The sequence below is a fragment of the Perca flavescens genome, chromosome 18, assembly GCF_004354835.1.
Source record: "Perca flavescens isolate YP-PL-M2 chromosome 18, PFLA_1.0, whole genome shotgun sequence".
Taxonomy (NCBI): domain Eukaryota; kingdom Metazoa; phylum Chordata; class Actinopteri; order Perciformes; family Percidae; genus Perca; species Perca flavescens.
The window spans coordinates 29,617,035-29,644,624 of NC_041348.1; the positions used below are offsets into that span (position 1 = coordinate 29,617,035).

The 27,590-nt window shown below is 40.8% G+C and overlaps 3 protein-coding genes across 3 annotated transcripts in view; 2 read left to right on the forward strand and 1 right to left on the reverse strand.

The window, feature by feature from the left end:
- Window positions 1-511: 511 nt before the first annotated feature.
- On the forward strand, window positions 512-10,463 carry crnkl1 (crooked neck pre-mRNA splicing factor 1). The gene is made up of 14 exons (XM_028605557.1): window positions 512-769; window positions 2,276-2,428; window positions 2,698-2,789; window positions 2,903-3,061; window positions 3,372-3,538; window positions 4,048-4,226; window positions 4,422-4,592; window positions 5,677-5,868; window positions 6,142-6,201; window positions 6,387-6,467; window positions 7,310-7,549; window positions 8,353-8,454; window positions 8,584-8,832; window positions 9,325-10,463. The coding sequence occupies exons 1-14, from the start codon at window positions 722-724 to the stop codon at window positions 9,703-9,705; spliced, it is 2,274 nt and encodes a 757-aa protein (XP_028461358.1). The 5' UTR covers window positions 512-721; the 3' UTR covers window positions 9,706-10,463.
- Window positions 9,763-14,900, reverse strand: naa20 (N-alpha-acetyltransferase 20, NatB catalytic subunit). Its single transcript, XM_028605558.1, has 6 exons — window positions 14,786-14,900; window positions 14,085-14,109; window positions 13,843-13,933; window positions 12,816-12,951; window positions 11,759-11,904; window positions 9,763-10,138 (listed from the first exon to the last, which is right to left on the reverse strand). Exons 1-6 carry the CDS (start codon window positions 14,836-14,838, stop codon window positions 10,053-10,055), a joined length of 537 nt encoding a protein of 178 aa, XP_028461359.1. The 5' UTR covers window positions 14,839-14,900; the 3' UTR covers window positions 9,763-10,052.
- A 1,150-nt stretch (window positions 14,901-16,050) lies between these two features.
- Window positions 16,051-27,590, forward strand: part of cd109 (CD109 molecule) — a 30,964-nt gene continuing 19,424 nt past the window's right edge. Inside the window, exons 1-15 of the mRNA XM_028604660.1 lie at window positions 16,051-16,127; window positions 17,105-17,271; window positions 18,018-18,046; window positions 18,206-18,442; window positions 18,726-18,851; window positions 19,846-19,885; window positions 19,993-20,074; window positions 20,192-20,285; window positions 20,869-21,013; window positions 23,176-23,288; window positions 23,790-23,891; window positions 24,050-24,112; window positions 24,602-24,775; window positions 25,620-25,772; window positions 26,759-26,848. Coding sequence (XP_028460461.1) covers window positions 16,051-16,127; window positions 17,105-17,271; window positions 18,018-18,046; window positions 18,206-18,442; window positions 18,726-18,851; window positions 19,846-19,885; window positions 19,993-20,074; window positions 20,192-20,285; window positions 20,869-21,013; window positions 23,176-23,288; window positions 23,790-23,891; window positions 24,050-24,112; window positions 24,602-24,775; window positions 25,620-25,772; window positions 26,759-26,848 — 1,692 coding nt within the window. The remainder of the gene's footprint in view (window positions 16,128-17,104; window positions 17,272-18,017; window positions 18,047-18,205; window positions 18,443-18,725; window positions 18,852-19,845; window positions 19,886-19,992; window positions 20,075-20,191; window positions 20,286-20,868; window positions 21,014-23,175; window positions 23,289-23,789; window positions 23,892-24,049; window positions 24,113-24,601; window positions 24,776-25,619; window positions 25,773-26,758; window positions 26,849-27,590) is intronic.

Sequence of the window (27,590 nt, forward strand, 5' to 3'; positions counted from 1 at the left end):
GTCAGGACAAATTTTCGGACATTTTTGCTAAACGATTTTCCAAATTTTCAACCATGGCAGACTAAAGTAAATCATGGGTTAATGATAAGAAACTTTTTTATTAATTCACGTATTGCATATGATTTTTTTCCCCTCTCATGTAATTTGTAACATGATATTAGGTTGTAACTGTTAGTTGTTGTCCACATAGAGTGACCTAGATTATTAGAAAAGTTATTACAGTTACAGTCTTTGGCATTAACAAGTCAGGTAACAAGTCTGGGACAAACCCACTAATATAAAACTTCAAACCGGAAATAAATACTGGAAATATATATTGTTTAAACGCTCTAAGCAATAAAATACAACACATCTTCTTTGTAGCGTTCATGTTTCCTCCCACATTACGAACATGGACATTACAGACCATGGATTTAAAGCTCATGAACACACCGAAGTCGGAAAAACGACTTTTAAACTCGGGAAATACGACCATCCGAGGAGCACGTGAATGCAGCATTTTTCCTTCCAACGATGGTGAAGGCATGTTCCCTACTCTGCTTCTGATTGGCTTGTACTCGTTCCTCGCAAGGCATTCTGGGTACTGTCATGGTGGCTGGCGCTTAGCTAATGTTGCCAAAACGTTTTGCTACCTGGATTTAGTTTAGTTGTTTTCTAAACGTTTTAAGTGCCTTTGGTAGCTTAATTGTTCAGTGTTTTTGGGTTAAACCTGCCATTAGCCATGGCTTCCACCGCGGCGGGCAAACAGCGGATACCGAAGGTGGCGAAGGTAAGAAAACAAAGCTCAATACAACAGCCATGAGCTCTTGACTTCGGCTAAGCTAATGCTAACAAATAGTTAGCGCTAAACTTTGATTGAGCAAAGCGCCATAGTGCGCACGATTGCTTTTAACCACGTCCAGATGGTATCTAGCTGTCACCTCGGCTAAGAATATACATGGAATTATTGTTTTAGAGTCGTAACGTTAGCCTGACGGAAACCGCATGAGCTCGACAACCGCTAACACTAAGCTGTCTGACTGTATACAACTAAAAAAGCTACTGATCTAAGACTGACTGCACATAACCAGTGTCATTTTAATGTGGCCAGCCCAAGGTACACCTGTGTAATAATCATGCTGTCCAATCACCTGTCAGGTGGATGGAGAAGTGCTCTCTAACACGGATTTAAACAAATACACAACCGGTCAAAAGTTTGGGGGTCACTTAGAAATGTCTATTCCACTCCATTACAGACAGAATACCAGCTGAGATCAGTTGCATTGTTTTTTTTAATCAGGGCAGCAGATTTCAGATTACATTATGTGCTTAGGGTTCTCGACTGTTGTAGAAAGAAGTGGCTGATCTTTAATGCAATATCTAAGTTGTCCATTATCAGCAACCATTCATCCAATGTTCCAAAGGCACATTCTGTTTACTAATCTGTAGAGATGCACCGATTACAACTTTCTAGGCCAATTCCTATTTCTGATTTTCTTTGAGTTAGGCCAGCCAATACCGATTTTAGCTGATTCCAATTTAATTTTTTCTAACCACTTTACAGCACACACTAATTTATTTTCTATCTTTTCTTTAATAGAACATTTTGCACAGAACAGATAATGGATCACTATAAAATAGAACTATATAAATTACTCCTGGTGTGGGAAAGTCACACACATCTAAAGTGCCATGTTAGAACCATTTCCTTCTTTTCACATCCAATATCCAACTAAAACAATGTGATTTTGGTTTTTGGTGTCGTCCCTCCACGCCCTACTTTTTTTCCTTGCAGGTGTTGCATATTGCAAACTTATCTTCTGCACACACGCTAAAGAATGTCCAACCAGCTGACATGTTGCAGGTTAATCCACGAGATTCCCTACATGTGCGAGAATAGCGCCGACACGCGCTTCACACCACGAGACGGAAAAGTTGAGAGAAAGGAAAAAGAGGCCGTGCTGTTGCATCCATGTGTGTGTGCGTCCTTGAGAACTGTAACTCGTATAACTTGTTGTCAGTTAATTGTAGCGTTGACCGGCATGAAATCGGCATATGTCAGACTGACCTGCCGGTCATGGCCGAGCATGTGTGTCACCGCCCGGTCTATCGGTGCATCTCTACTAATCTGATATCATTTTAAAAGGCTAACTGAGAAAACATTGGAGAACCCTTTTGCAATTGTGTAAGCACAATATAAGAAATAAGACATTAGCATTAAGACATGAAGAACATTGGGACATTATGCCCACAATTGCAGCCGCATCGTTTCACATGACTTCTTGTTGTGTTTCAGGTGAAGAATAAAGCTCCCGCAGAGGTTCAGATCACTGCTGAGCAGCTGCTGAGGGAAGCCAAAGAGAGGGAGCTCGAACTTCTGCCGCCGCCACCCAAACAGAAGATCACCGATGAGGAGGAGCTGAACGATTACAAACTCAGGAAGAGGAAGGTAAGTGCTCACCTTTCCAATCTCTCCACTGACACGGCATGTTTGGATTTAAATGTGCAGTATTCAAGTGGAAAATATGCCCCAAATGAGCTGAGATTCTCCAATTCATATTGGAGATTTAAAAATCAATTAAAAAATGTATTATTCATTTCATAGTGTGAGGTGTGAGATCACGCTGTTGTATGTTTGCTCAGACATCCACCAGAAAGACTACAGGACAACTTTATCGTATTTGTGACTATTGTCAAACCACTGCCTGTTTCTTTTAGGGGTTTGAGGACAACATCAGAAAGAATCGCACTGTCATCAGTAACTGGATCAAATACGCACAATGGGAGGAAAGCCTGAAGGAGATCCAGAGGTAGTGTGCCGTAGCCAGGAAATGATCGGTCTTCCATTTATTTCCCCCTTAACAGTCCCACACACGTCTCTGCTGTATAGTTTTCCCCTCACCGCTGCTTCCTCCGGTTTCAGGGCTCGTTCTATTTACGAGCGAGCGCTGGACGTCGACCACCGCAACATCACTCTGTGGCTGAAGTATGCCGAGATGGAGATGAAGAGCCGGCAGGTGAACCACGCCCGCAACATCTGGGACAGAGCCATCACCATCCTCCCACGTGTCAACCAGTTCTGGTACGAATGAAGTTGGTAGCGGACAGTTTGTTTGTTTGTGGAATGGAGTCCTTAATTGTAGAGTAGATTCTTTTATTAAATTGGATTGCTTTGCTAGGGAACAGGTGATTGGCTACCTTCCATTAGAAAATACAGGAAAAGAAACACTTGGGTCTATTTAGAATGTATGGTTGAAGCTCTGAAAAGCTTCATGTGCCTGTGAAGTGCCGATGGAGAATCTCTGGTGTGTGTTTAACTTTTGTTTTTCTACATGGCTATCCAAACATACCACTGCTCTAAATTCCCCTTGACTTTTTTTGTCCTTCCAAAGGTACAAGTACACCTACATGGAGGAGATGCTGGGGAACGTCGCCGGCTGCAGGCAGGCGTTCGAGCGCTGGATGGAGTGGGAGCCCGATGAGCAGGCCTGGCACTCCTACATCAACTTTGAGCTGCGCTACAAGGAAGTGGACAAAGCTCGCAGCATTTATGAGCGATATATCCTTTCTGTTGGTGTTTCCTATGTTGTGTTCTGAGTATTAATCCGCTGAGAGAAGGTGGCGCTATGCAAAACCAAAGCAGAAGGACAGACACAGAGCTGCAGCAGAGCCAGAGTAGAACACTTTTTTAATTCAGTCACTTTATTGGTTTTCATGCAAAGAAAACGCCGATAAAGATCATCTGCAAACTGACAACAACAAAAAACGGCCCAATAATCGGTCTATCCCTTATTTTATGTGTCCCCCTTTGTACAAAATCCCTGATTATGCTCCAACTTCCACAAATAACTAACCACATGCCTTAACTCTCCAGGAATTCCTTGACAAGTTTTCCCAACATGGGTTATGAGGCAAATAAAACACTGATACAGATAATCTGCAAACTGCCAAAAAACAGCCAGTCTATCCCTATTAGAAACACTAAAACCAGAGAACATTGGTGTTTTTGCTTGAGAAATGATAATAAAATGTGTAAGTTTGTGTAAAAACTCCTTAACCCCGCTGCACTCGTCATGGTTCATCCCGAGGTGAAGAACTGGATCAAGTACGCTCGTTTTGAAGAGCGGCACGGCTACATCGCCCACAGCCGGAAGGTGTACGAGAGGGCGGTGGAGTTCTTCGGAGAGGTTCATGTGGACGAAAACCTCTTCGTGGCCTTCGCCAAGTTCGAGGAGACACAGAAAGAGGTTAGTGGAGAACACGACCGACCTCTAACAGCCTTAATGAATTCAAATTAGAGCCTTTGGTTTCTGGTTATGCTGGAGACTTATCAAGAATGTTGATAGCCTTGTCTTTAGATTGTGGAACTAACCTGACATGTGTGTTGCAGTCATTGCTTGTTGAATGACTGTGATTGTGTGAAATGTCCCGTTGCTTGACAGTTTGAACGCGTCCGGGTGATCTATAAGTACGCTCTGGACAGAATCCCCAAACACCAGGCGCAGGAGCTCTTCAAGTTCTACACCATGTTCGAGAAGAAGTTCGGAGACCGCAGGGGAATCGAGGACGTCATCGTCAGCAAACGAAGGTTCCAGTATGAGGAGGAAGTCAAGGTATTTATCGTGGAAAATCAATGTTGCACATTCAGGTTTTTACCAAAAAAAAAAGCCCGGAAACCACGTCAGAACCGATTTGTCCGGATATGCCAAAAAACATTCATGTGAATAAAGCCGGTGAAAGTGTTTCCATCCCACAGCTTCAAAGTCAATAAAAACCTGTGTGTAATGACGTCACATGCTGTTTTTCAGTAAAACTGGTTGAATAGATTTTAGACATTTTAAGGTGTTTCCATTCATTTTCGCACTGAAACGCTCAACATTCAAGCTTACATTTGCGAAATAAGTTTGCTAGCCAAAAAGGATTGCATCGTCTACGTACATATGATTCATATTGCACAAGTTGTAATAGTGCTCATGTGCCAGCTGATAGCGACATATCCAGCTGTAATAAGACAACAACCACGCTATCAAAACATTGCTTTGATGATGAAGATGCACGTAAATGCCCGATGAGAACTATCTAAAATAGCACTTATATTTCACTCATAAATTAAAAAAAGAAGAAAAAAATCTCTCGTCTCCTCTTTCATCCACTTGTATCTGTCTTTGTTGACGCCCGCCCTGTCTGCAGAGAAAGCGGAAATTAATAAAACTTCTTCTTCGTTTTATGGCGACTTGCAACCATAAAAGGACCAAAAACGTAAAAGCCGTTTACCGATTACGAGAAAATCTGGTGAGATTGAGCATACAAACTTTGTTGATCTTCATGAAATTGAATCAAATTTTACTGTTTCCAATACGGCAGTTTTAATTTGAAATAACTTAATTCGCATTAAAATGTGTGGACGGAAATAGGGCTGCACAATATATCATTTTTTTTCCGTCATCGCAATATAAACTGCCGCAATATACATATTGCGAAAGGTTGCAACATATCGCGATAGATACGAGATTTTTTGTGTTGTACACTCTACTGTCTGTTAATTTATCACAAGTAATATTGTTATCGCGGTATTCAACGTTATCGCATATTTTCCTCATATCGTGCAGCCCTAGACGGAAATAGGATTATGTGAGCAACCTGTTGGAAAAAAGTTACCTCCGGTCCTCGTCACTGACCTTGTTCTGTTCCCACCAGGCGAACCCACACAACTACGACGCGTGGTTTGATTACCTGCGCCTGGTGGAGAACGACGCCGACCCCGACACGGTGCGAGATGTTTACGAGAGGGCCATCGCCAACATCCCCCCCATCCAGGAGAAGAGGCACTGGAAGCGATACATCTACCTGTGGATCAACTACGCGCTGTACGAAGAGCTGGAGGTCAAGGTCCGTCTACACTCTTTTCTTCATCATCAACCTTCATTTTCACTTCAGCAGACCACTGGGAAAGGAATCCTACATACACGTGTCGAGTTAGAACAATTCAAATTAAAAAAAGAAATTGAATGTTGACAGAATAGAAGTTTCCTCACAAACTACTTACTCTGTCAGTCAGCTTCCATTTCTAATTAAGATTTCATCTCAGTGAAAAATGAACTATAAGCTGTGCTCACTATGCTGAATACATACTACATACTTTTTTTTCTTCTTCTTTTCTAGGATCCTGAGAAGACGAGGCAGGTGTACCAGGCCTCTCTGGACCTCATCCCACATAAAAAGGTAATTCAGATGTTTGCTTTTTCTTGTGAGAGTCTCTGATCGGCCGTTGTTTCTCTTGTAATAAAGCCAATAGTAGTGTCACTCTACTAAAACAGAATGCTGGTATTAGTGTTGATATACTGTATACAGTCAAAGGCTCGGCACTGTCGTTACCAGGTTGGAATAATCTTATGTTTTGGTTTCAGTTCACGTTCGCTAAGATCTGGCTGCTCTACGCTCAGTTTGAGATCCGGCAGAAGAACCTGCAGGGAGCCCGAAAGGTCATGGTAAGATCAACTCAACTGATAAAAAAATAATTATATTCCTGTCGTTTGGATCAACATTAGGATTTTATACTGTTCACATTTGAACCGAGAGCGGTCCCTTTCCTGTAAGAGCAAAACCGTGATTTCAGTTGTACGCAAGCGCGAGTTCACAATAGCTGGAGCACATACACAAATGCATCCAGGTGAGCACACACACATGCACACGCACGATCCAAAAAAGTTTGTTCGCCAAACGGAGGGGGAATTTCTGTTGATTATAGAGTTTAGACAAAAAGTCTAAACTTTTTCCTCACATTGTGCAGCCCTTACATAATGTGAAAATATAAAAAAAATAGCTCTCACAATTAGTGCTGCAAGATGTGAGGAAAATAACTAATTGTGATTATTTTGACTGATATTATGATTCCGATATGATCCACAATATTAGAGGGAATTTTATTTTTGTATCACTTATTTTCCTAGAAAAATATTTAGATAAAAAAATGTTTTTTTTTTTGTCTGTAGGATACAATTTGTAGGCTGGAGCACCACAATACTTAATTCAGATTTGGATATTGCATTAGTCCATATTGCGATTTCGATTAAATTGCGATTAATTGTGCAGCCCTAGTCACACTATGAAAAAGCATAATTGATAAAAACAAATATCTGGTAAGATGCACAAACAGTTGTATCTAAAGTCAGGCAAAACTAGTACATTTCAAAGCAAACGCGTCACTTCTTTTAACACTAAAAGACATTTAGCATTTTACAAACTCCCCGCAGATGAACTCAGTCTAACTGCATCTGTGATTTATTTTTTTTTCTTCTTCTTTTTACCTGTCGTCGTTTCTCTCTTTCAGGGTACAGCGATCGGCAAATGCCCGAAGAACAAACTGCTGAAGGGCTACATCGAGCTGGAGCTGCAGCTGCGCGAGTTTGACCGCTGCAGGAAGCTGTACGAGAAGTACCTGGAGTTCAGCCCGGAGAACTGCACCACCTGGATCAAGTTCTCCGAGCTGGAGACCATCCTGGGAGACGTCGAGAGAGCCCGCGCCATCTTCGAACTCGCCATCGGACAGCCGCGGCTGGACATGCCTGAGGTATTGCTTGCAATGATAGACATATGGCTCATCCAATCACCTGTCAGGTTGTTGTTTTGATATTTGATTGATATTTCTTTTGTGGAAGGCAGGTTCAAGTTTATCTTCAAAATACTTGATTCAATATCCATCCTTTCCTTTATGACTGACATGCATTCAATGCGTGAGGGCCTTCAAAGCTAGGACTGGATTTTTTCTTACCGCGGTTGAAAAGCAAGAAATTCCCGCGATACCGGTATCTTTTCGTGGCAAATTCTACAAATGGGCTCATCCAAATTGGCTGGAAGTCCTTTTTTCGTCTGGTTCAAAGCCAAAATGTGCCCATATTGGCGATGTGACATTTGGCTTTGCCACCAAATTAGCCCTCTGTGCCATGTTTCGATGATGGAATAGTAGCCTACGAATCTACCTACCCACTATTGTCGGCTGTGCAACCACGTGAGAGAATTGTTTAAAAAGCGTGCAATTACAAACTGAGGTCCTGCTTTTGGGGCTTTCTCATGCGCCTGTATTTTGTGCTTTAGTAAAATGTGTAGCCTATGAAATTCAAAATATAGGCTACAAGACATTACACAGGTACTCTCGCATATAGGCCAAATTGTCAACACAAATGGAATGTTATGTGTCGTGGAACATTGCGCTCCCCAACTCGCGAAAAGGTCGGATTTGCTCCATCTTTGGATGTCAACGACGTGCACACGTGTAGGCCAACGGTGACGAGCTCAGATCCGCGGTAGGCGTCACGTGACCGCGGTGTTGCGGTAACCAGCCCTATTCAAAGCATTTGTCTGTGGCGTTTTCAGGTGCTGTGGAAGTCCTACATTGACTTTGAGATTGAGCAGGAGGAGTTTGGAAACACCCGGAACCTTTACAAAAGGCTGCTGCAGCGCACCCAGCACGTCAAGGTGAGAGCTGCATCGTAGCATCCTGTGCTCACTGAAGATCTGGATTCAGACTGATCCACTTGTCTTTTCAACCGACAGACGACTGTGAGATGACTCTTGACTTATTTATTTTTTTCCTCTCTTTCGCAGGTTTGGATCAGCTACGCCAAGTTCGAGCTGTCGATCGACAGCGACGAGCGGCTGCAGAAGTGCCGGCAGATCTACGAGGAGGCCAACAAGGGCATGAGGAACTGCGAGGAGAAGGAGGAGCGGCTGATGCTGCTCGAGTCCTGGAGGGACTTTGAGAGGGAGTTTGGCTCCGACAGCACCATGGACAGAGTCCGGAAGCTGCTGCCGGAGAAGGTGAAGAAGAGGAGGAAGCTGACGGCCGAGGACGGGGTAAGAGCTGCACGTCCACCGGTGAACTGGTTTTACTAACCGAGCGGCGTGGTGTCGTATCGAAGATAATAGACAGCAGCGAGGCGTTCTTGTTCCACCGAAAGTTCCAAAACGGGGCTCCTGGATCGCTTTTCTCCGTTTTATATTATTAACAGATTATCTGTACAACTTAACAAGACACAAGTTTTGCACTGGCAAATTCAAATGTTGACTAAAATAATTCGGTAACACGTTACTTGAAAGTATCTACATAAGAGTGACATGAACATGTGTCATGAACACATGAACCCTAACCCTAACTTGTCATGACAAAAACCACATGACACTTACTAAAAGAAGCATTATGTCATAGACGTTTATTACTTGTTGATGTTTATGACACGTTCATGACAGTGTCATGTCACTCTTATGTAGATACCTTCAAGTAAAGTGTAACCAATAATTCTTTGCAGCCAGTGCCAGGAATTAATCTCTCGTCTCTGGTTCTTTCAGTCGGACGCAGGCTGGGAGGAGTACTACGACTACATCTTCCCAGAGGACGCGGCCAACCAGCCCAACCTCAAGCTGCTGGCCATGGCCAAGATGTGGAAGAGGCAGCAGGTTCAGGAGGACCAAAGTCCAGAAAAGTCTCCCGAAGCGGCCGAAGAGACGGCATCGCCGCCCTCGGGCGAGGCCGCAGCCGCTCCCGAGATCCTGCCGGAAAACGACTCGGACAGAAACACGGCGACGGAAACGGAACAGGACAAGACGTGTGACGATCGAGACGACAGCAGCAGCAGCGAGAGTGACAGTGATGATGATGATGATGATGGGAAGAAAAAGGGGGAAGAGGATGGAAAGAAAGAGGAGGGCGGAGATGGAGATAAAGAGTAGATTCATGTTTCCCCCGCTCAAACGTTTTTTTTCTACTGAATGTTTTCTTTAACAAAACCAGCTCACGAGTAGTCTTTATTGTATGACCATGTTTTCTACATTATACAAACGTCAATTCAATCCCACTTTGTTGTGTTATTTCTTAAGAAAATGTTCATTCTGAATATACAGGAAATGGGAAATTAAAATGTGTACAGTGTGGCTCTCTGACTGTGACTGAAGTGGGAAGCAGCCTCTGTGACAGTTTAACTATGTACAATGTAACTGAGCAGGGTCTGTTATTCCATATTATTCCCATGTGATTATCAGGGTGAAGAGGTAAAGAGGCGTCAGAGAGCCACCGTCTGTTATTCGATGTCCTCTGGTCGGACTGGGTGGGGCAGCGGGATGATGGACTTCTTCTCCGTGTCTCTGGACAGAGCTTTCCTCATGTCTGCAACAAGGAAAGACCAAATAGAAAGTTGTCAGTTTTTCAAAACTAAAAGGTCTCTGCTTGTTGTGGGGGAACAGCGCCCTCTTCTGTTGGATGTTACAAAAACAGATTTTCTTCCAGGAAAATGTGCAGAACAGAGGCTTTTCTTTTTTTGTTTAATACTAATCATCTACAGTTGGTGTGCTAATTGAAAGTCCATTAAATAGGGCTAGTTCATTGAAAATACATGAAAGAGTTGTTACTTCTAGTAGTATCCATCCACGCAGATAGTTCTGGTGTCATTCGTTCAGGTTTTCAGGTAAATAAAACGTCCTCTGCTGCTCAAGGTTTGAAAAATGAACGTGTCTTTGCAGAAAGATGTTCCTGTTACGATCCGCAGAATGCTGTTTCTTACCACTGAAAGTAAAATGTTATAATTTCAGTGAACGGACTAGAGCCGGCCGATAAAGGATTTTTAAGGCCGATGTCGATACAAATATTTGGTGATTTAAAAGTCCGATATATATAAAAAAAAAATCCAGAAACACGTAACAAAACAGATTCCACTAACGTGAGTTTTTTGTAGTTATTCTAAAATCACTAAAGTAATGATAATGCAGTTTAAAAATAAACTTGTTGGTTTTATTGTCACAACAGAACAGAGGACTATCAAAATATATTAAAGTTCTGATAAATAAAATGTAGAAAAATACAAACTTAAGATATAAAACTTAAAGTCCTTTGAACAACAAACAAAAAAATCAAGTGTCAATGAATGTTGCCAACAGGGAGGTTGTAGAGCGCCATCTGGTGGACAGACTATGCAACGTCAACACAAGGGTATTTATCAGTTTTTATTTTATTTTTAAAATTTATTTATCGGCCATTATAAATGCCCATACTGATAGTTTGGAAAATGCTACTATCAGCCTGACGATATATCGCTCGGGCTCTAGAACTGACCCTTTAAATGTGAACATTTGTCATTTAAGATATCCATTTAAGGTGCTACAAGACTAAGTCCCATCCACTGTTTTCACTGTATGGGAATGTGGAATACATCCACACTAATCCAGCCATATCTGAAAAGACAATTTATCATAGTTTTTACCAGCTTTCTTTTCTACATATGAAAGCAAAGCTTTCCCACAATGCCAGGCTCATATTTTGTCTGCAGACCGACAGTAGCTTGTTATTTCATTTGAAAAGATGCCATTACTATTAGAACTTTGGATTAGTTTTTTAGTTCCTTTGGCTTTCAGTTTTGACAGTTATCGATGCAGCGCAGCTTTTGGTTGTTTTGCAGACGACTTGAGCACGTGAACCGAACGCCCCACAGTGGCCAGAGCTCTCTGTGCACTCAGCTCCGTTACCACTCCTAAAGGTAAGTAAGTCAAGTTTGAAGGTCTTTTAACAAAAATCAAACGGAGCTCAGGGTTTTGACTAAATCGAGCAGGTTGACAGTCTCAGTGTACTGAAATAAATAAACGCAACAGCTGCCTGAAAAGTAGGAACTGAATCTTTAAATGGATGCTACTTTAAATGTACCTGTTGTGCCCCTTTTTTCTTTAAAGGGACTCATTTAATTTGCTTGACAAATCCTGTTAATGATCTGGTCTCAGTTTTGGTAACTCCTCTCACCGTAGGCGTCTTCGTCCGGTTCTCCATTGCTTGCGGAGTAATACTCGATCACCGTCCGGTAGACGCTGTAGCCCAGACGTTTGTACATGTTCACCGCCACCTGGTTGGAGACGCGCACGAAGAGATCCACGAAGAATCCGCCCTTCCTACAAGACAACGTCAAAAGGTAACAACACATAACAACACAAGTGCTCATAATATGCTTTTTGGCTTTTTCCCTTTCCTTTATTGTGTTATATATCTTTGTTGTGCACGTTATAGGTTTACAAAGTGAAAAAGCCCAAAGTCCCCCCCAAAGGGACTTACCATCTCCAACAGAAAACACTGTTCACAAACTGCTCCAAACAGCTCTACTGTAGTCCAGCCTTTACTTCAGAGACAAACGTGGTCACTTTGGAACACACGTTATAATGCTCACCTAGCTGCTAGCATGGCACGCCCTCATACTCTGCTTCTGACTGGCTAGTAGTCCTTACCTAGGTACTGTCAGGGTACGCCCTCATACTCTGCTTCTGACTGGTTAGTAGTCCTTATCAAGATACTGTCAGGACACGCTCTCATACTCTGCTTCTGACTGGCTAGTAGTCCTTACCTAGGTACTGTCAGGACACGCCCTCATACTCTGCTTCTGACTGGCTAGTAGTCTTTACCTAGCTACTGTCAGGGCACGCCCTCATACTCTGCTTCTGACTGGCTAGTAGTCCTTACCTAGGTACTGTCAGGGCACGCCCTCATACTCTGCTTCTGACTGGCTAGTAGTCCTTACCTAGCTACTGAGCATGTGCGACTCTCAAGAAAGATGGAACAGAAGTGAGAGCTCAACACACAGGGTGAAAAGAGGAGCTACAGCAATGTGCAGTACAACAAAAATATGATGATTTTTGAAAATTAAACCATGTAAACCTATTATAGAAAATGAGCATAATATGAGCACTTTAAGTAAATGATCTGGCTGCTTCTGTGACACCAACAGCATCACATGTATCTCCCGTCTGCAGATACAGCCTTCCCTGTCCAGTATGCGTTGTGTACTTTGGGGTGAGACGCGTGTACCAACCTCTCCGAGATCTCCTCCAGCATCTCCATGAGTTTGGCCGCGAGGCCGAGTCTTCTGAACTCAGGGGCGACAGACAGAGCCGTGACGTGACCGTGCCACTCCTCCCGAGCCACAGATCCCTCCGCCTTCCCCATGACTGCAAACAAGCCACGAGTCAGCCATAAGAAGAAGAAGAAAAGGTTAACTGAGAGTTTAATTTACTACCAAAACACAGAAAAGTATGTAACTTAAACACAGCACACTGGATGGCTCCAGTTACAGTAGACCTAGACATTAGTTGTATTATTTACACCTGGGCTTTTTCTCTTTGAACATGTCAAATAGTCTTCCATGAAAAAGCGGAAATGTTTAAACAAAAAACAAAAAATGGATGAGATACAAATTTTTTCCAGGATGTATTTAGACATGTTTTCACTGAGGCTAATGACTGTATGGGTACAGACTAGGACATTTATTTTCCTTTCACAGACAACTGAGCCTCCCACACCAACAGGTAGAGGACCTTACAGATTAATGTCTGCCAAAATTCTAAAATATAATATATATATATATATATATATATATATATATATATATATATATATATATATATATATAAATATAAAGGGGGAAATTTGTGTGTGAGAGTGAGTGAACTTACTGTAGCCCATCTGTGTGTGCGTGTGTGTGTGTGTGTGTGTGTGTGTGTGTGTGTGTGTGTGTGTGTGTGTGTGAGAGAAAGAGAGCGAGAGGCAGAGAGAGTGTGCTTGTTTAACTATATTATGGGGTCCAAAAACCGGGAGTCCAGTATACTTGTGGGTTCCGACAGCTTTGTGGGGCCAAAATGCTGGACCCCACAAGTTTAAAGGGCTGTTTGAGGGTTAAGACTTGGTTTTAGGATTAGGGTTAGAATTAGGTGAGGGTAAGGGTTAAGGATCGGCATTTAGTTGTGATGGTTAAGGTTAGGATAAGGGGCTAGGGAATGCATTATGTCAATGACGGGTCCCCACAAAGATAGTGCCACAAACCTGTGTGTGTGTGTACTTACTGTAGCCCATCAGTTCACCACCAGGAGCCTCAGCAACGATAAAGTACTCCGGCCAGTGAGCCAGGTACTGGAGGTAAAACGGGATCCCATACTGGAGGTCAAAGGTTAGAGAAAACTACAGACTTACATATACAAAAAAGTAAGTCATTTTTAATTCATTACATGACGAAGATGGATGGATGGACAATAAACTACATGTGAAATGACAGATGGCTGATATTTAACTTAAAATAAAAGGATACAGTTTCTGTCAATGGGTCCAGGTTGCTGTTGGACAAAACACAAAGAGTGCGTCATATAATCCTTCATCTTAATTGTCATTCATCTGCTTCAACAACAATTCTAATACGAGAATGTTAGGGTCTTTGATGAATGCGCGCACACAAACCAAACTCAATCGAATAATTTGACGTTTTACAATTTGACTTTATTTATGGCTATTTACTTAAATATGACTAAAAGTTATAATATAATTGGCATTTTTCGGTAAACATGGAATACCCGTGCACTACTGAACACCATGATTTTCATATTACGTTATTCCCTAACCTCTTAGCTTAGCTAGCTAGCTAACAAACGTCAACGTTAGCTAGCGTAACTAGCAGAACAATTACATTTTTAACTGAAAAGACAAGTTAGTTGACTGATTAAATGTGTGCCGAATCTTTCAGGAGACACTAACGATTTACAATGTGTTTCAGTCAGGCATTAAAAACTATCCGTATTGCCGTTGACAATGGGACTACTAAATTCTCGATTCTTTTGAACGGAGTTTGGCAGCGCATTCCTCCCAGTCAGCAGTCCATCTGTGGTCACACTAGTTAGCCTGCTAAATCTGCTGGACTCCAAAAAAAAAGGATGTGCAGATGACATAGCCACATAAACACAAGACAGCTGGATCATTCAAGAATCTATATAATAAAACTGAGAAGACTCCACTCACATATTGTTAAATTTAAATAAATCATCGCAGGTAAACGGTCTTAATGTTGTCATCTTGACTTGCTGCTCTGTGTCCTTTCACCTCACAGAAGAAAACAGACATGGCTTACTATAAAAGGCATAAAGAAAAATAGAAGCGCCCCCTGCCGACACGGAGGTACGACATTGTAAAATAATTGTAGGCACAAATACACATAGGGAAGTTTGGGGGTCCCCTGCTGGAGCTGCTCCCCCCGCGACCCGACACCGGATAAGCGGACGAAGATGGATGGATGGACAAATACACATTTAATAATAATAATAATAATAATAATGTATAGTTTATTAATCCCACAAGGGGGAAATTACAATGTTTTCACTCTGTTGTTAATACACAAATTACACACAGGCCTGAATTACACACACACGCTCAGTACCTCTACATGCACTAATGGAGAGATGTCAGAGTGGGGGGGGGGGGGCTGCCCATGGAAAGGCGCCCGAGCAGTTGGGGGTTCGGTGCCTTGCTCAAGAGCACCTTGGCAGTGCCCAGGAGGTGAACTGGCACCTCTCCAGCTACCAGTCCACCACCATACTTTGGTCCGTATGGGGACTTGAACCAGCAACCCTCCGGTTCTTGTCTATTGATTTGGGGGTTTTTGGTCATAAATCAAAGTATTGGGGGCGATGACTAAGGTGCTAGAGGAAAAAGTCAAAGAATCACAGAATTTTTTACAAATCATCGTGAGGTGGAAATGATGTAGCCTGCGTATCTCATATTTCATGGGAATCCGTTCCACAGTTCCACACCAAAAACCCTAAATGTCAACCTCATGGTGGCACTAAAAGGAAAGGTTTGGCCATTAACAAAGTCAGAAGGATTCATCCTCTGGGGAATAAATCTGAATCCTTGTTTCCCACCCTGAACAGTTTGTATAGAGACTCTTTTCTCTTTGTTTGTCAAACTGACACCGGCGCCGTCAGGCAGAGAGGTAACAGGCTCCACAGCACCAGTGAGATGGAACCGAAGCCTCTTTAAAAAGATGTAATATCACATATTCCTCTGTGTAAACAGAGTTATTCTGGGTGGAAACACCCAGTTAACGAAGCCTCCCCGGGGGGTTCAGGTAAACTGACACTGGTCAGTTCATCAGGTGATCGGAGGAGGAGGAGGAGGAGGAGGAGGAGGAGGAGCAGGAGGAGGACACTGTCTGCAGGTATGAAGGCCATCGCAGACATCCACCTGCTCCCAGCACTGAGTGGAGCCCTGTTGAGTGAGGTTCATTCATGCAAATGGAGCGTCTCCAGGTGTGGGGATTCTTCGGCCTCATCGTCCTCGCCGGCGCCCAGAGCACCACACACAGGTACGCACGCACACATACACACACACACACACACAGGTAAACAGACACAGGCAAACACACAAACACACACATACACACACACACACACACACACACACACACAGGAAAACATGCACACACACACACACGCACGAACACACACACACACAGGTAAACACACACACAGGTAAACATGCACACGCACGCACACACACATACACACACACAGGTAAACACGCACGCACACACTCACACACAAACACACAGGTAAACACGCACGCACACACACACACACACACACACAGGTAAACACATGCGCACACACACACACACACACACACACACACACACAGGTAAATACACACACTCACACACACACACACGCACTCACGCACACACACACACTCACACGCACAGGTAAACTTACAGGTGCAGAGCCAGGGAGATCTCTGTGATATCTGAGATCTCTTTTCTGTCAAAACAGAATATATTATATTATATCAAGTTTTTACATGCTTAATGTCTCTGTGGTGAATGTTTTCTTAAAATATGAGTTATAAAGTGACAAAATATCACTCCCATATTGTTTGTTTGTGTGAATTTAGACAAGCCATCACAGGTAAATTGTCCTAATGTCAACAAAAAAAGGATTTTGGTTTTAAATATGAACTAAAAGAGAAAGTAAATAACATATTTCATATGACGCTCAGTATCTCAAAGTTGGGCACTTACAATATTAAATACAATACAATATATGAAAAAAAAGCATAAAAAAAATAAGTAAATTTTCAATTTTGACACGGTAGTACAGCAAGTTCATGGTGGATGGAAAGACAACCGAAGGGTTAAATCTGTTTTTCTAACAGAATATCCCCGTTTGTTTGGCCCAGGACTCAGTGTGTGTGTGTGTGTGTGTGTGTGTGTGTGTGTGTGTGTGTGTGTGTGTGTGTGTGTGTGTGTGTGTGTGTGTATTTAACCTGACCTGTTTGGTTTCCCAGCCCCGACCCCCAGCCCTCCTACCTGCTGCTGGCCCCCAGAGTCCTCCGCCCCGGAGTCCCAACATCAGTGTCCGTCACCATCCTGACCACCTCCTCCGTCAATGTGTCAGCCCACATCGCTCACGGCAACCAGACTGTGGCCTCAGACTTCGCTACTGTCCAAGGAGGTAAAACCTGTTTGTGTGTTGTGTTTGGGGGGGGCAGTAGCTCAGTCAGTAGGGAGTTGCTGGTTCAAGTCCCTATACGGACCAAAGTATGGTGGTGGACTGGTAGCTGGAGAGGTGCCAGTTCACTTCCTGGGCACTGCTAAGGTGCTCTTGAGCAAGGCACTGAACCCCCAACTGCTCGGGGTGCCTTTCCATGGGCAGCCCCCTCACTCTGACATCTCTCATTAGTGCATGTATATGTGTGTAATTCAGGCCTGTGTGTAATGTGTATAATAATAACAGATTGAAAACATTGTAATTTCCCATGTGGGATTAATAAAGTACAAATTGTTATTATTATTTTCATCAACCAAGGACTCTTCTGATATAAATTACAAACCCCAATGAAATTGGGACGTTGTTTAAAATGTAAATATAAACGGAATACAATGATTTGCAAATCCTTTTCAACCTATATTCGATCAAAATATTCACTCATTTTGAATTTTATACCTGAAACACGTTTCAAAAAAAGCTTGGGACAGGCGCAAAAAAAGACTGGGAAAGTTGAGGAATGCCCAAAAAACGCCTGTTTAGAACATTGGTGAACAGGTTAATGGGTCATGATTGGGTATAAAAGAAGCCTCCCCGAAAGGATGAGGCCCGGTTCACCACTCTCTGAACAACTGCGTAAGCTAATAGTCCAACAGTGGTTTGTACTTTGCCGTGTAATTAAAACTCTTTACTGTCAAATTCTTTTTTCACAGGTTCAACCAAGCTGCTGACTTTACCAGCTGTGAGTATGACATGTCTTTATGTGTTAGTGGTCAGTCGTCCCTTTGGTCCAGAGTAACAGATCTCAACAACCGTTTCAACATTACTTTCAAACCAGGTATTTAGGAGTTGACAATAGTTCAATAGTTCTAAATGATCTGGTGAACTCAAACCCCTGCAGATCGGCGAGAGCGAGTCCAGCTACTGGCAGCCGTACCGCCTGGAGGTTAAAGGTCAAATGGGCAGGACCGAGGTGTTCTCCAACTCAACGCAGCTGCACTTTGACCCCAAAGGCCTGTCCACCTTCATCCAGACAGACAAACTGAACTACATGCCGGGGCAGGCGGTGAAGATCAGAGCTGTGTCCATTCACCCCGACGGGAAACCCTACGTCAGCCCGGTGGACATCATCATCAGAGTGAGTCGGACCTCAATACACAGCATTAGGGATGGAACCTAATGGGGGGGGGATGAGTGGGTTGTTTTGCACAGTTTATATGAATAAAGGAATATTTTTTCAGTCATTTGTCTGCAGCTCATTCTGTTAAAAAAACTTACGTACGTACGTTGAGCGTGTCACTGATAGAACATTTTCCAACACAACAGCACAAAGCAAAATGCTGAAATGATAAAAAAAAACTCTGTCCTCCAGGATAAAGCATCATTTAATTTTCTCTGTATCCATGTTGTACCTGATCCAGGATCCGAGGGGGAACATGATCAGACAGTGGCTGTCTCTGGACAGCGTCCTCGGGGTCGTGTCCCAAGAGTACCAACTGTCTGAAAACCCGCCTCTGGGGGAATGGACCATTATTACTACAGTCGCTGTAAGTCTGCTACCTCTCACCCAGAGCCTGCTTTTAGAAGGACTGCAGGGACTTGGCCTGTAACAACTATTACATCATTTTCTAATTGTCTAATTTTTTTTCGCCGGTATCTTTGTTAAACCGCAAATAATTCCTGACATTAGCTAAGGTCTTTAGGATATGACTGTTGATGGTCGTTGTTGATTTTAAGTATGCCAAATTGTAAATAGGGATCAACCGATACTGTTTTTTTCACGGCAGATACCGATACCGATTATTAGTAGTTAAAGAAACCGATAATGGATGTTTGGAACTGATATGCATATACAGTGAAAATGAAAATCTTTAAATCAAAATTAAGATTTTGGAATGTTACAAACTCCAGTTAGAAAAAATGTTTTATGATAATAAAGATCCGTTGTTTACTTCATAGGCTGTGTATTTGTGTTATTACATTATCTGGGTCACATGACAGTAAAGCAAAATATCTATCCTGGGATTCATTTAAAACTTTAATGTCTTTACAATTTGACAGAAAGAGACAATTATATTGTTAATCCCAATTATTTCTGAGACTATTAATTGTACAGCCAAATTTGGAATTGTTCCAGCTCCAAGAGGGACCCATCTCAGATTTTTCTTATATTAAATTCCAATGAAAACTTGGATGGAAGTTGGATGAAATAATATGAAGCACTTCTTAAATATGTCTATAGGAAAATATTCGTTACAAGGTGTCAGGTATCTTAATATCGCGACACCGCCGCTTGTCCACGCGTACACATAATTAAAAAGCTATTATATCTGGGCCTTTATGGTGACGCTCAAACATCATAAAGACTTATCATGACAAAAATTCTACAGATATACAAATGCCCTTCTTGAGGATGCTAACTACACACTAGAAAACAAATATGTTAGATTAGTAAAATAAACTTTGTCTTGGAGGTGGCACCAGAGCAACAATCATGTTGTTACCTCAATAAAAAGTGTGTATCGTCTGTGTGTTTTACAGAGTTTTTCAAGCGAGAAGCATTTCAATGTGGCTCATTATGGTACGTACATTTTCTCTGACTTCACATCCTTATGTTAATATAACAAGATGTCTTGCAAAACATTTTTTCATCCCTAAACCCCATTCATTGTGTGTGCTTGGTTGCAGTTCTGCCAAAGTTTGAAGTTGTGATTAATGCTCCAGATGTCATTTATAAAGAGGACACTCTGTTGGGCTCCGTCACAGCAAAGTGAGAACCTTTGTTTCTGTGTTACATAGTCTCAATTTTAATACTTACTTTGTATATTTATAAGTTTGTGTTTCTTGTTTGGAGGATTATTTAAGATTATTGTGTTTTCATCCTCAGGTACATGTACGGAAAGCCTGTTCAGGGACACATGAATATAACGTTCCTCCACAACTTTCATGGTATTGAAAAGGCTTATGATGAAGATAGAGAGGTGTGTCATTTGTATTTAAAGATCATAATGTGATTTGGAAGCAGACTAAGGAAAATATTGATCATAATCTGATTATAGTGAACATAAACATTAGCATGCTAGCTAATAAACATTAGAATAACAGGTCTATTAAGAGTCACAGGGTAAAACACGCACAGGTTCCTTATGTAAAAACTGCATTCATATGGTATATTGATGTTATATTATCATGTCACCTGCCCTTTTCTGTGTAAATGCTAGTTAAGGTTTTCGTCCAAAAGATTTGTAGCCTACTGCATCCAGCACTTACAAGAAGAGTTCATTTAAAGAAATATAAATATGAATATTTTTTTGTATATAAATATACAAAAAAACTTTTATTTGACTATTTTGTTTTATTAAAAATACTTTGGAGTTTTTGGACTGTTAGACAAAAAAAGAATTTTGAAGACTTGATATTGGTAAACGGATTATTTATCATTGCTGCCTTTTTGCAGACCAACCAATCAATCAATAATCTAACAAATACTGTTCAATCGAAATATTAACTGATAAAGAATGAATGTGCTTAATGGCATCTGGCATCACTGTTGCTTTGATTTAGATCGACGGCAGCACAGACTTCATGTTTGACATTCCCATCTACTACTACCCCATGAGCAAACGAGCTTTCGAGATGTTCTCCTATGACGGCTACATGGACGATCAGTATCTAATAATCAATGTTAATGTGACTGAGCATCTCACAGGTAATCCGTTTTAACCTCCAGGCTAAACTTATTCATGGACCTTTGTATGGATAAGTCAGCGAGGACAGGACACTGAGGTTCATGTCCTCAGTATTTCTTCTAGGAATTTAAAAAAAAGTAAATATTTCACAGGTTCATTCCAGTATGTTTTAACTTGAATGTATTTAAATTGGTGTGCTTTTAGGCCAGCAAATACATAAATAAACTAGAAGGGCTTTCGGAGAGCGCAGACCTCTACCAGGGCCATGTCCTTTCGCGCAATGTTAACGAAAGTGAAAAATAATTTGTGTATCTGCTGCGTAATTCAGATCCGCTCCAAAATAGAATGGGTTCTTTCTTCGCCCATGATACACCCTTCCACCAAGTTTTATAAAAACCAGTACAGTAGTTTTCTTGCTAACAGACAAAGACACCTAACCTTAACCTCCTTGGCATAGTAGTTTAAGATTTAGTATTTAAAACTTTAGTGTGTAACTTTTTTTTTATATTAATGAACGTCCGGTACATTCAAGCCATTGCCAAATGAGTTGCTACAAAGCTAATTAAGACCATCAGGTCCACAAAACTCTCTCTGTGTCTCTCAGTATGGCTATGTTCTGGAAATTCTGTTCTGGTGTCGTCCGGCAACTTTCGTGTGCAGAAACATTGCACATTTATGACAAGACATCAGACATATGATACAAACAAATAGTCCTTACATCAGACACCGACAGACATAACATGAAGAGTATACATCACACACTACAATACACTATACACCCTTGGGTATGGACAGGCAAGCTGGATGACTAGCTTATTTTGAATGATTTAAGGCTTTTATGGCTTGTGGTACGATTTTTTAATCCCCGTGTCCTCCTTGGCTACTAGTAGCTGTGTGGAGGAGGGATGGGGGTGGTGCATGATCCCAGAAGTCTTCTATCATGTGGACGCGTCAACAGTTTGGTTGTCAATACTTATAATTCCTCATGGGGGCAATAGAAACTACGCACTATAGCTTTAAAACTTGTATTCAAAACAGCAGAATTTCACAGTGAAATCAATTATCTCCAGTGTAAGTGATTCCCTCCCATTGATAATAATGTAAATTAATGCAAAATTAAACTTTGTTGAATTCTGACTCTGTGAATTTGAGCCATTGATCAATAGCACACCATCTCTGAGGAAACGGAACCAGACCAAAATTAAGGAAGCTATCGAAACTTATTAGATGTGTTGCAACATCAGCTTTTATTTAACATATTTTCTCAGAGTATAAACTGCTCTACAGATTAATGGTTTACACACAGTTATGAGACAATGGTATCTATATGTCTTTTGAATAAACTGTGTTGCCTTCTTTTTCCACTTGTGATCAAGCTTGTTTATTAATGTGATAATACTGATGCTTCTCATTTTTCAGGTCTCACATATAACAGTACGGCAAAGGTGTTTTTGGCAAGGTACCGATATAAAGTTTCTTTTGATGGCTATACCCAAATATTAAGGCCCTCTCTGAACTTCACTGCCAGGGTAAGGAAAGCAAATATTTTTTATAGTTTAAAAGTAATGTTCTTAGAATGTTTTTAAGTGTTTGTTTTTATAATTTCTTAAATTATAATTTCTTAAAAAATAAATAAATAAAAATATAATTCACTTTTTTGAGTAAAATTTCTGTTTTTAGTTGTGTTGCGACTTTGAGTGCAAATTAGCTATTTGCTAACCCCATCACATTAACATTACACATGAATGTAATCTCTCTTCTGTAAATAACCAAACACACATTTCTAACAATTATATAAACTGGTATTTTCTGATAAAATGAGCAAAATTCATTCACAATGACTAGTTCTTATTACAAAGTACAAAAAGTGTCATCAACATATTGAGTACCGACATCCGAGTACAACGGCCTCTTATTTCAGATTCTGTATGCTACACAATCGATTTTACACACTGCTCTATATTTGTACATAAAGGATTCAATTTAGAAAGCATTGTTTCAATAGTCTTCTTGATTTTGTAGCTAAAAATATCTACATACAACGATAAGCCACTGTCACCAGAGGATCAACAGAAGACTGTTAAAGTGTCAGTGATGCAACAAAAGCAAAATCCGTGGAGCATGCAAATGGACGAGGAGGTAATGGTGCCTCGTCCATTAAATATGTCGGGCCCTTCGAAAGTTGTGCGTCCAGAGGAGACGCTGCCCAAAGAAATGGAATTTCCTGTCCCTGCAGATGGAGTCATACCTCTCAACATTCAGCTCATGAATGAAATGGAAACACTCACAATTGACGTAAGATGATCTTTTTTTATCAACTTAAAAACTTGCCCTTTTAACCAGACTGCAACCTATCTATTGATTGCATAGTAAAAACTTGACATATGAGAAGACTTAGACATGCCAGAATGAAAGATAAGATTGTTAAATTTACAGCAGCACGTCACAGTTTCATTGACATTTGTCAGTACATTTTGTATATTTTCTGTTAGTACAAAACAGCAAAAGTATATTAATGTCTTGTGCCATAGTGTGCCACAGACATTACAATCTAGGGATGACTTTACTATTAATATTCAGTGTGGAATCTAACACAGTAGTCTTTTTTGATGGGATTAATTGAAATGTGAAGTGGGATATCATCTGCGTAGAAGGATATTTCTGAAGCCTCCTGGGGCTGAATTTTAAAGCATCTGCAGGCATCAAAAAAGACATTCTGCAAGATTATTTGGCACCAGGAGAGAAAACTATAGGCTTTTTCACACATTCATCTGTTTCTTATTTCTTTTTTTTCAGGCATATTTTGAGGACAGTCATAACACTCTACAACTCTATCGAAGCTACACATCCCCCAGTGACTCCTATCTGCAGATCCAGAAACCCTCCGGGCCTTTATTGGTAAATATGAGGAGCTTCGTAACTGTGTTATATTGTTTTGTCTAGTAGCATTGTGGAAACACTTTAGGTCAAGCATATTAAAAACCAGATGTGCACTTACCTCACTTGTGTACTCACAATCATTTAACATGTTATATCACAATCTTTTCTTCCTTCAGGTTGGTTCACCCCTCCTGCTGCACATTGACAGGAATTTTAAAATGACTGAGATTCACTACATAGTGAGTACAATATTATGACACTCAAAGCTTCATTCATTTAATATATTGCATTTAATCGATTAATATTTGATTCAATTTTCCACTGCTTTAATTTAGGGTTTCTTACAAGTGTAACTGTAGAATAAACTTGACTTTCTCAAATTATTAGATTTGTATGATTTCTTTTCTTATTTTATAGATTATTCTCTTTTGCTTTATTCTAACATATTTTATTTTAGTTTGCAATGTTTTGTTTCTTTTCTTATTTTTTGTGGTTTTACAACTAAAGTAGCACTTTGTGAGCATCCCTTTTTTTTAGCGGTATAGAACTAAAGTGCTTTATCATTAGAGTTTATTATCATACAACTTTAGAAAGTCACAATATGTCTGCCTACTTGTTTTGGAGTTTCTCTGCCCCCTAGTGGCCAACAAAAACCAAACAATGCAGCTTTAGTATAAGTATAAAATGTATAAAAGTATTGAGAATACATCTGTTTTCTGTGTGTGAAGGTGAAGTCCAGAGGGCAGGTAGTTTCTGCTGGAAAAAGCTCTGGTGTTGTAACTCTGGTCCCAGAAATCACCTGGGCTCCTCTGGCCCGCATCATTGTCTACTGTGTGCGTCCCAACGGAGAGATCGTCAATGACGTCATGCAGATACCCATCACCCAAACTTTGAAAAACCAGGTGATTTATTGTTTCACTTGTTTTTAATTTCTTTACTTAATTAAAAAAAGGACAAAGTGATATTTTAGTTGTGGTGATTCTGATTATTGTGAGTATGATATGTTATCAAGGTGGTAAAGCCAGCACACAGAAAGGTGGAGCTAATGCTGACTAGCTTTACAGTAGCAACCTAGTTGATTTGCCTAAACCGTGAGCCAATCGGAAGCTTGTGAAGTGTTTGGATAAAGGGGAAGTTAAAGGTTATCTTTGAGTCTGCTACCTGGACAGAGCAGGGACCGTCAGACAGTATTTTTTTTAATATATATTCATGAAATAAACTGCTATCTGGTAACCAAATTGATTGCAAAAAAAAAGGCTATCTAAACGTATTTGTCTTGAATAAAAAATACAAAATAAATATTTCGGGCAAAACATGAAATAATTCAATACAGAGTAAAGACTGTCAAAAAGTCAGAAAATGTACAGCATATTTATGACATAAACTGCTATCTTGTAACCAAATTTAATGCAAAAGAGATCATGTCATCAGTATTCTGGTGTGAGATAGAAAACTCACTTTAAGGCAATGTTCTATTGAAACACAAACATACCAGAACTCTTTTGGAGCGTTCCTATATGTCTTTTTAAATTGAATGCTTTTATTGTGGCAATGCAGTTGTAAAAGGCTATCTAAACTTATTTATCTTGAAGTTTGACCATATTTTGGACCAAAAATGAAATAATTCAATACTTACGCAAACCAGTTTCCTGTGAGAAAACCGGATGGCTACGTTGCTAATTTAATGTTGTCTGTTGATGTACAGAGGTCTAAAGTGGTGATGTAATGGTGGTTTGTGATGGGCAGGTGTCTCTGAGCTGGAGCGACACTACGCGGCGGCCAGCTGACGAGGTCACACTGAGGGTCGCGGTGTCAGAGCCCGCCTCTCTGGTCGGCATCCTGGTGGTCGACAAGGCGACCAAGTGGAAGGGATCACACAATGACATAACCAAGGAGACGGTGAGAACAACACCCAAGTCTTTGTTCACATACTTCAACTTTTTCTCCAGTTTGATTTGATTTGATTGATTGATTTAGCACATGTGAAAAAACAACAACAACCATAATACATTTACGAGACATAAAGTAAAAAAATGTGCAAAGGAAACTCACCAAGTAGTAGGCACACTGTCTACATTTCTTGCGGAATTTTCTAGTTCTTTATTAACTCATTGCAAAAACACTGCAAGTGAAGCAGCTCACTGTGACTTCAGTTTCAGGGTTTCCCTCAGAAAAGTTGTTAGGCTCGGCAGCAAGTGTCTTTTTTTGACGAGGGCCCATCTGGGGCCAGTCCCAGACTGATGGCAGCATTAATATAGAACCCAGTAGTTTCTGTGGTAACAAAATCATTGCGGGAATCCCGAAATTGAGGATTTAAAAAAGCTATAAAACAGATTATATAGGGCTCTACATTAAGTCTGTGCTAAAAGCTAAAGATTTGAAAATATGTCTACGTCTTGGTTTCCAACCGAGCCGCCCCACTGTGACTAGTTTAAAAAAACGTCTTCAAATTACATACAAAATTTTCCCCCCAGGCTTAGGCCTGGTGGGGGCAACATAGGCAACATAGGAACAACATAGGAAACCCTGAGCCTGACCCTCATTCAAAAGAGATACATCTTGAAGCTTGTTTTGTACAGACAGCTCATTGTCACATATACGATTTGTCATTTACAGCCTATCGTGTGATATGTGAATACCAGAAGCTTCCATAACTCCCCAGTGTCCTCTCCGGTTCAATATTTTCCAACAGTTTTCCGGTTATATGTCCACCCATATTTTTCCTAATATAAGGTATTTCTATGAAACCCAATCTGCTATCCCCATCCCAGTATTGGTTTAATGCAAACTGAGTCAACAGTTTATCCCATCTCAAAATGGTTTTAAACAATAGGTGCTCTTTTCTGTTTTGTCGCTCTGAGGATATGTTGGTGTTGCTTTCACAGGTGGTGAAAGAGATGATGGAGTATGGCGTTTCCACGGCCGACGCCTACTCTGACATGATGACAATGGGAGATCCGTGCTCCGTCTTTGAGGTTAGCCACCCCAGAGACACATCACATCTGTCTATTCAATCACTAAACCATTATATCTGTCTGTTTGATCAGCAGAGCATTGTATTGACTCCAATCACACTTAATCATATTTCTGTCTCACGTAAAGTCAAACATTTTAAACTTCTTATCCTACTTTTACTTTGTTAGTCTTTTTGAGTATATTTAGTTGTAATCTTTAGCGTATACATTCTCTGCCATACATGATTGTGTGTACACAGGAATATTTGTAATGTCTTTGTAGATACAATTTCAATCAATCAGACTTTATTTATATGTATACATGTAAAAATATAATAACCTCCCCCCCCACACACACACACACACAGATACACACACATAACACAATATCCCTCCCCCCAGCCCCATTCTGAGGAAACGCCATCATATGTGAGGAATCACCAGAGGCATGACACTTAAAAACCAAAAGATAAATAAACAAATAAAAGCTCTAAATTGATAACTCTAAAAACAATCCATAAAATACACATTCATAAATAAGTACAATAAAAACAACTAATACAAAAAAAGTGTAACTACGATGGCAACAAACCTTCCAAATTAACAACAAAATATGTCAGTTTGTGCCTACCCGCCAGAACAACTTTGCACATTTGTATTATTGTGAATTAGGTGTGAATGTGTTTGTAAAATTGTATATTCTGATGGTTTGTACTTCAGTTGCATTGAATATTAATTTTTTTACCTACCTGTTACATGGATG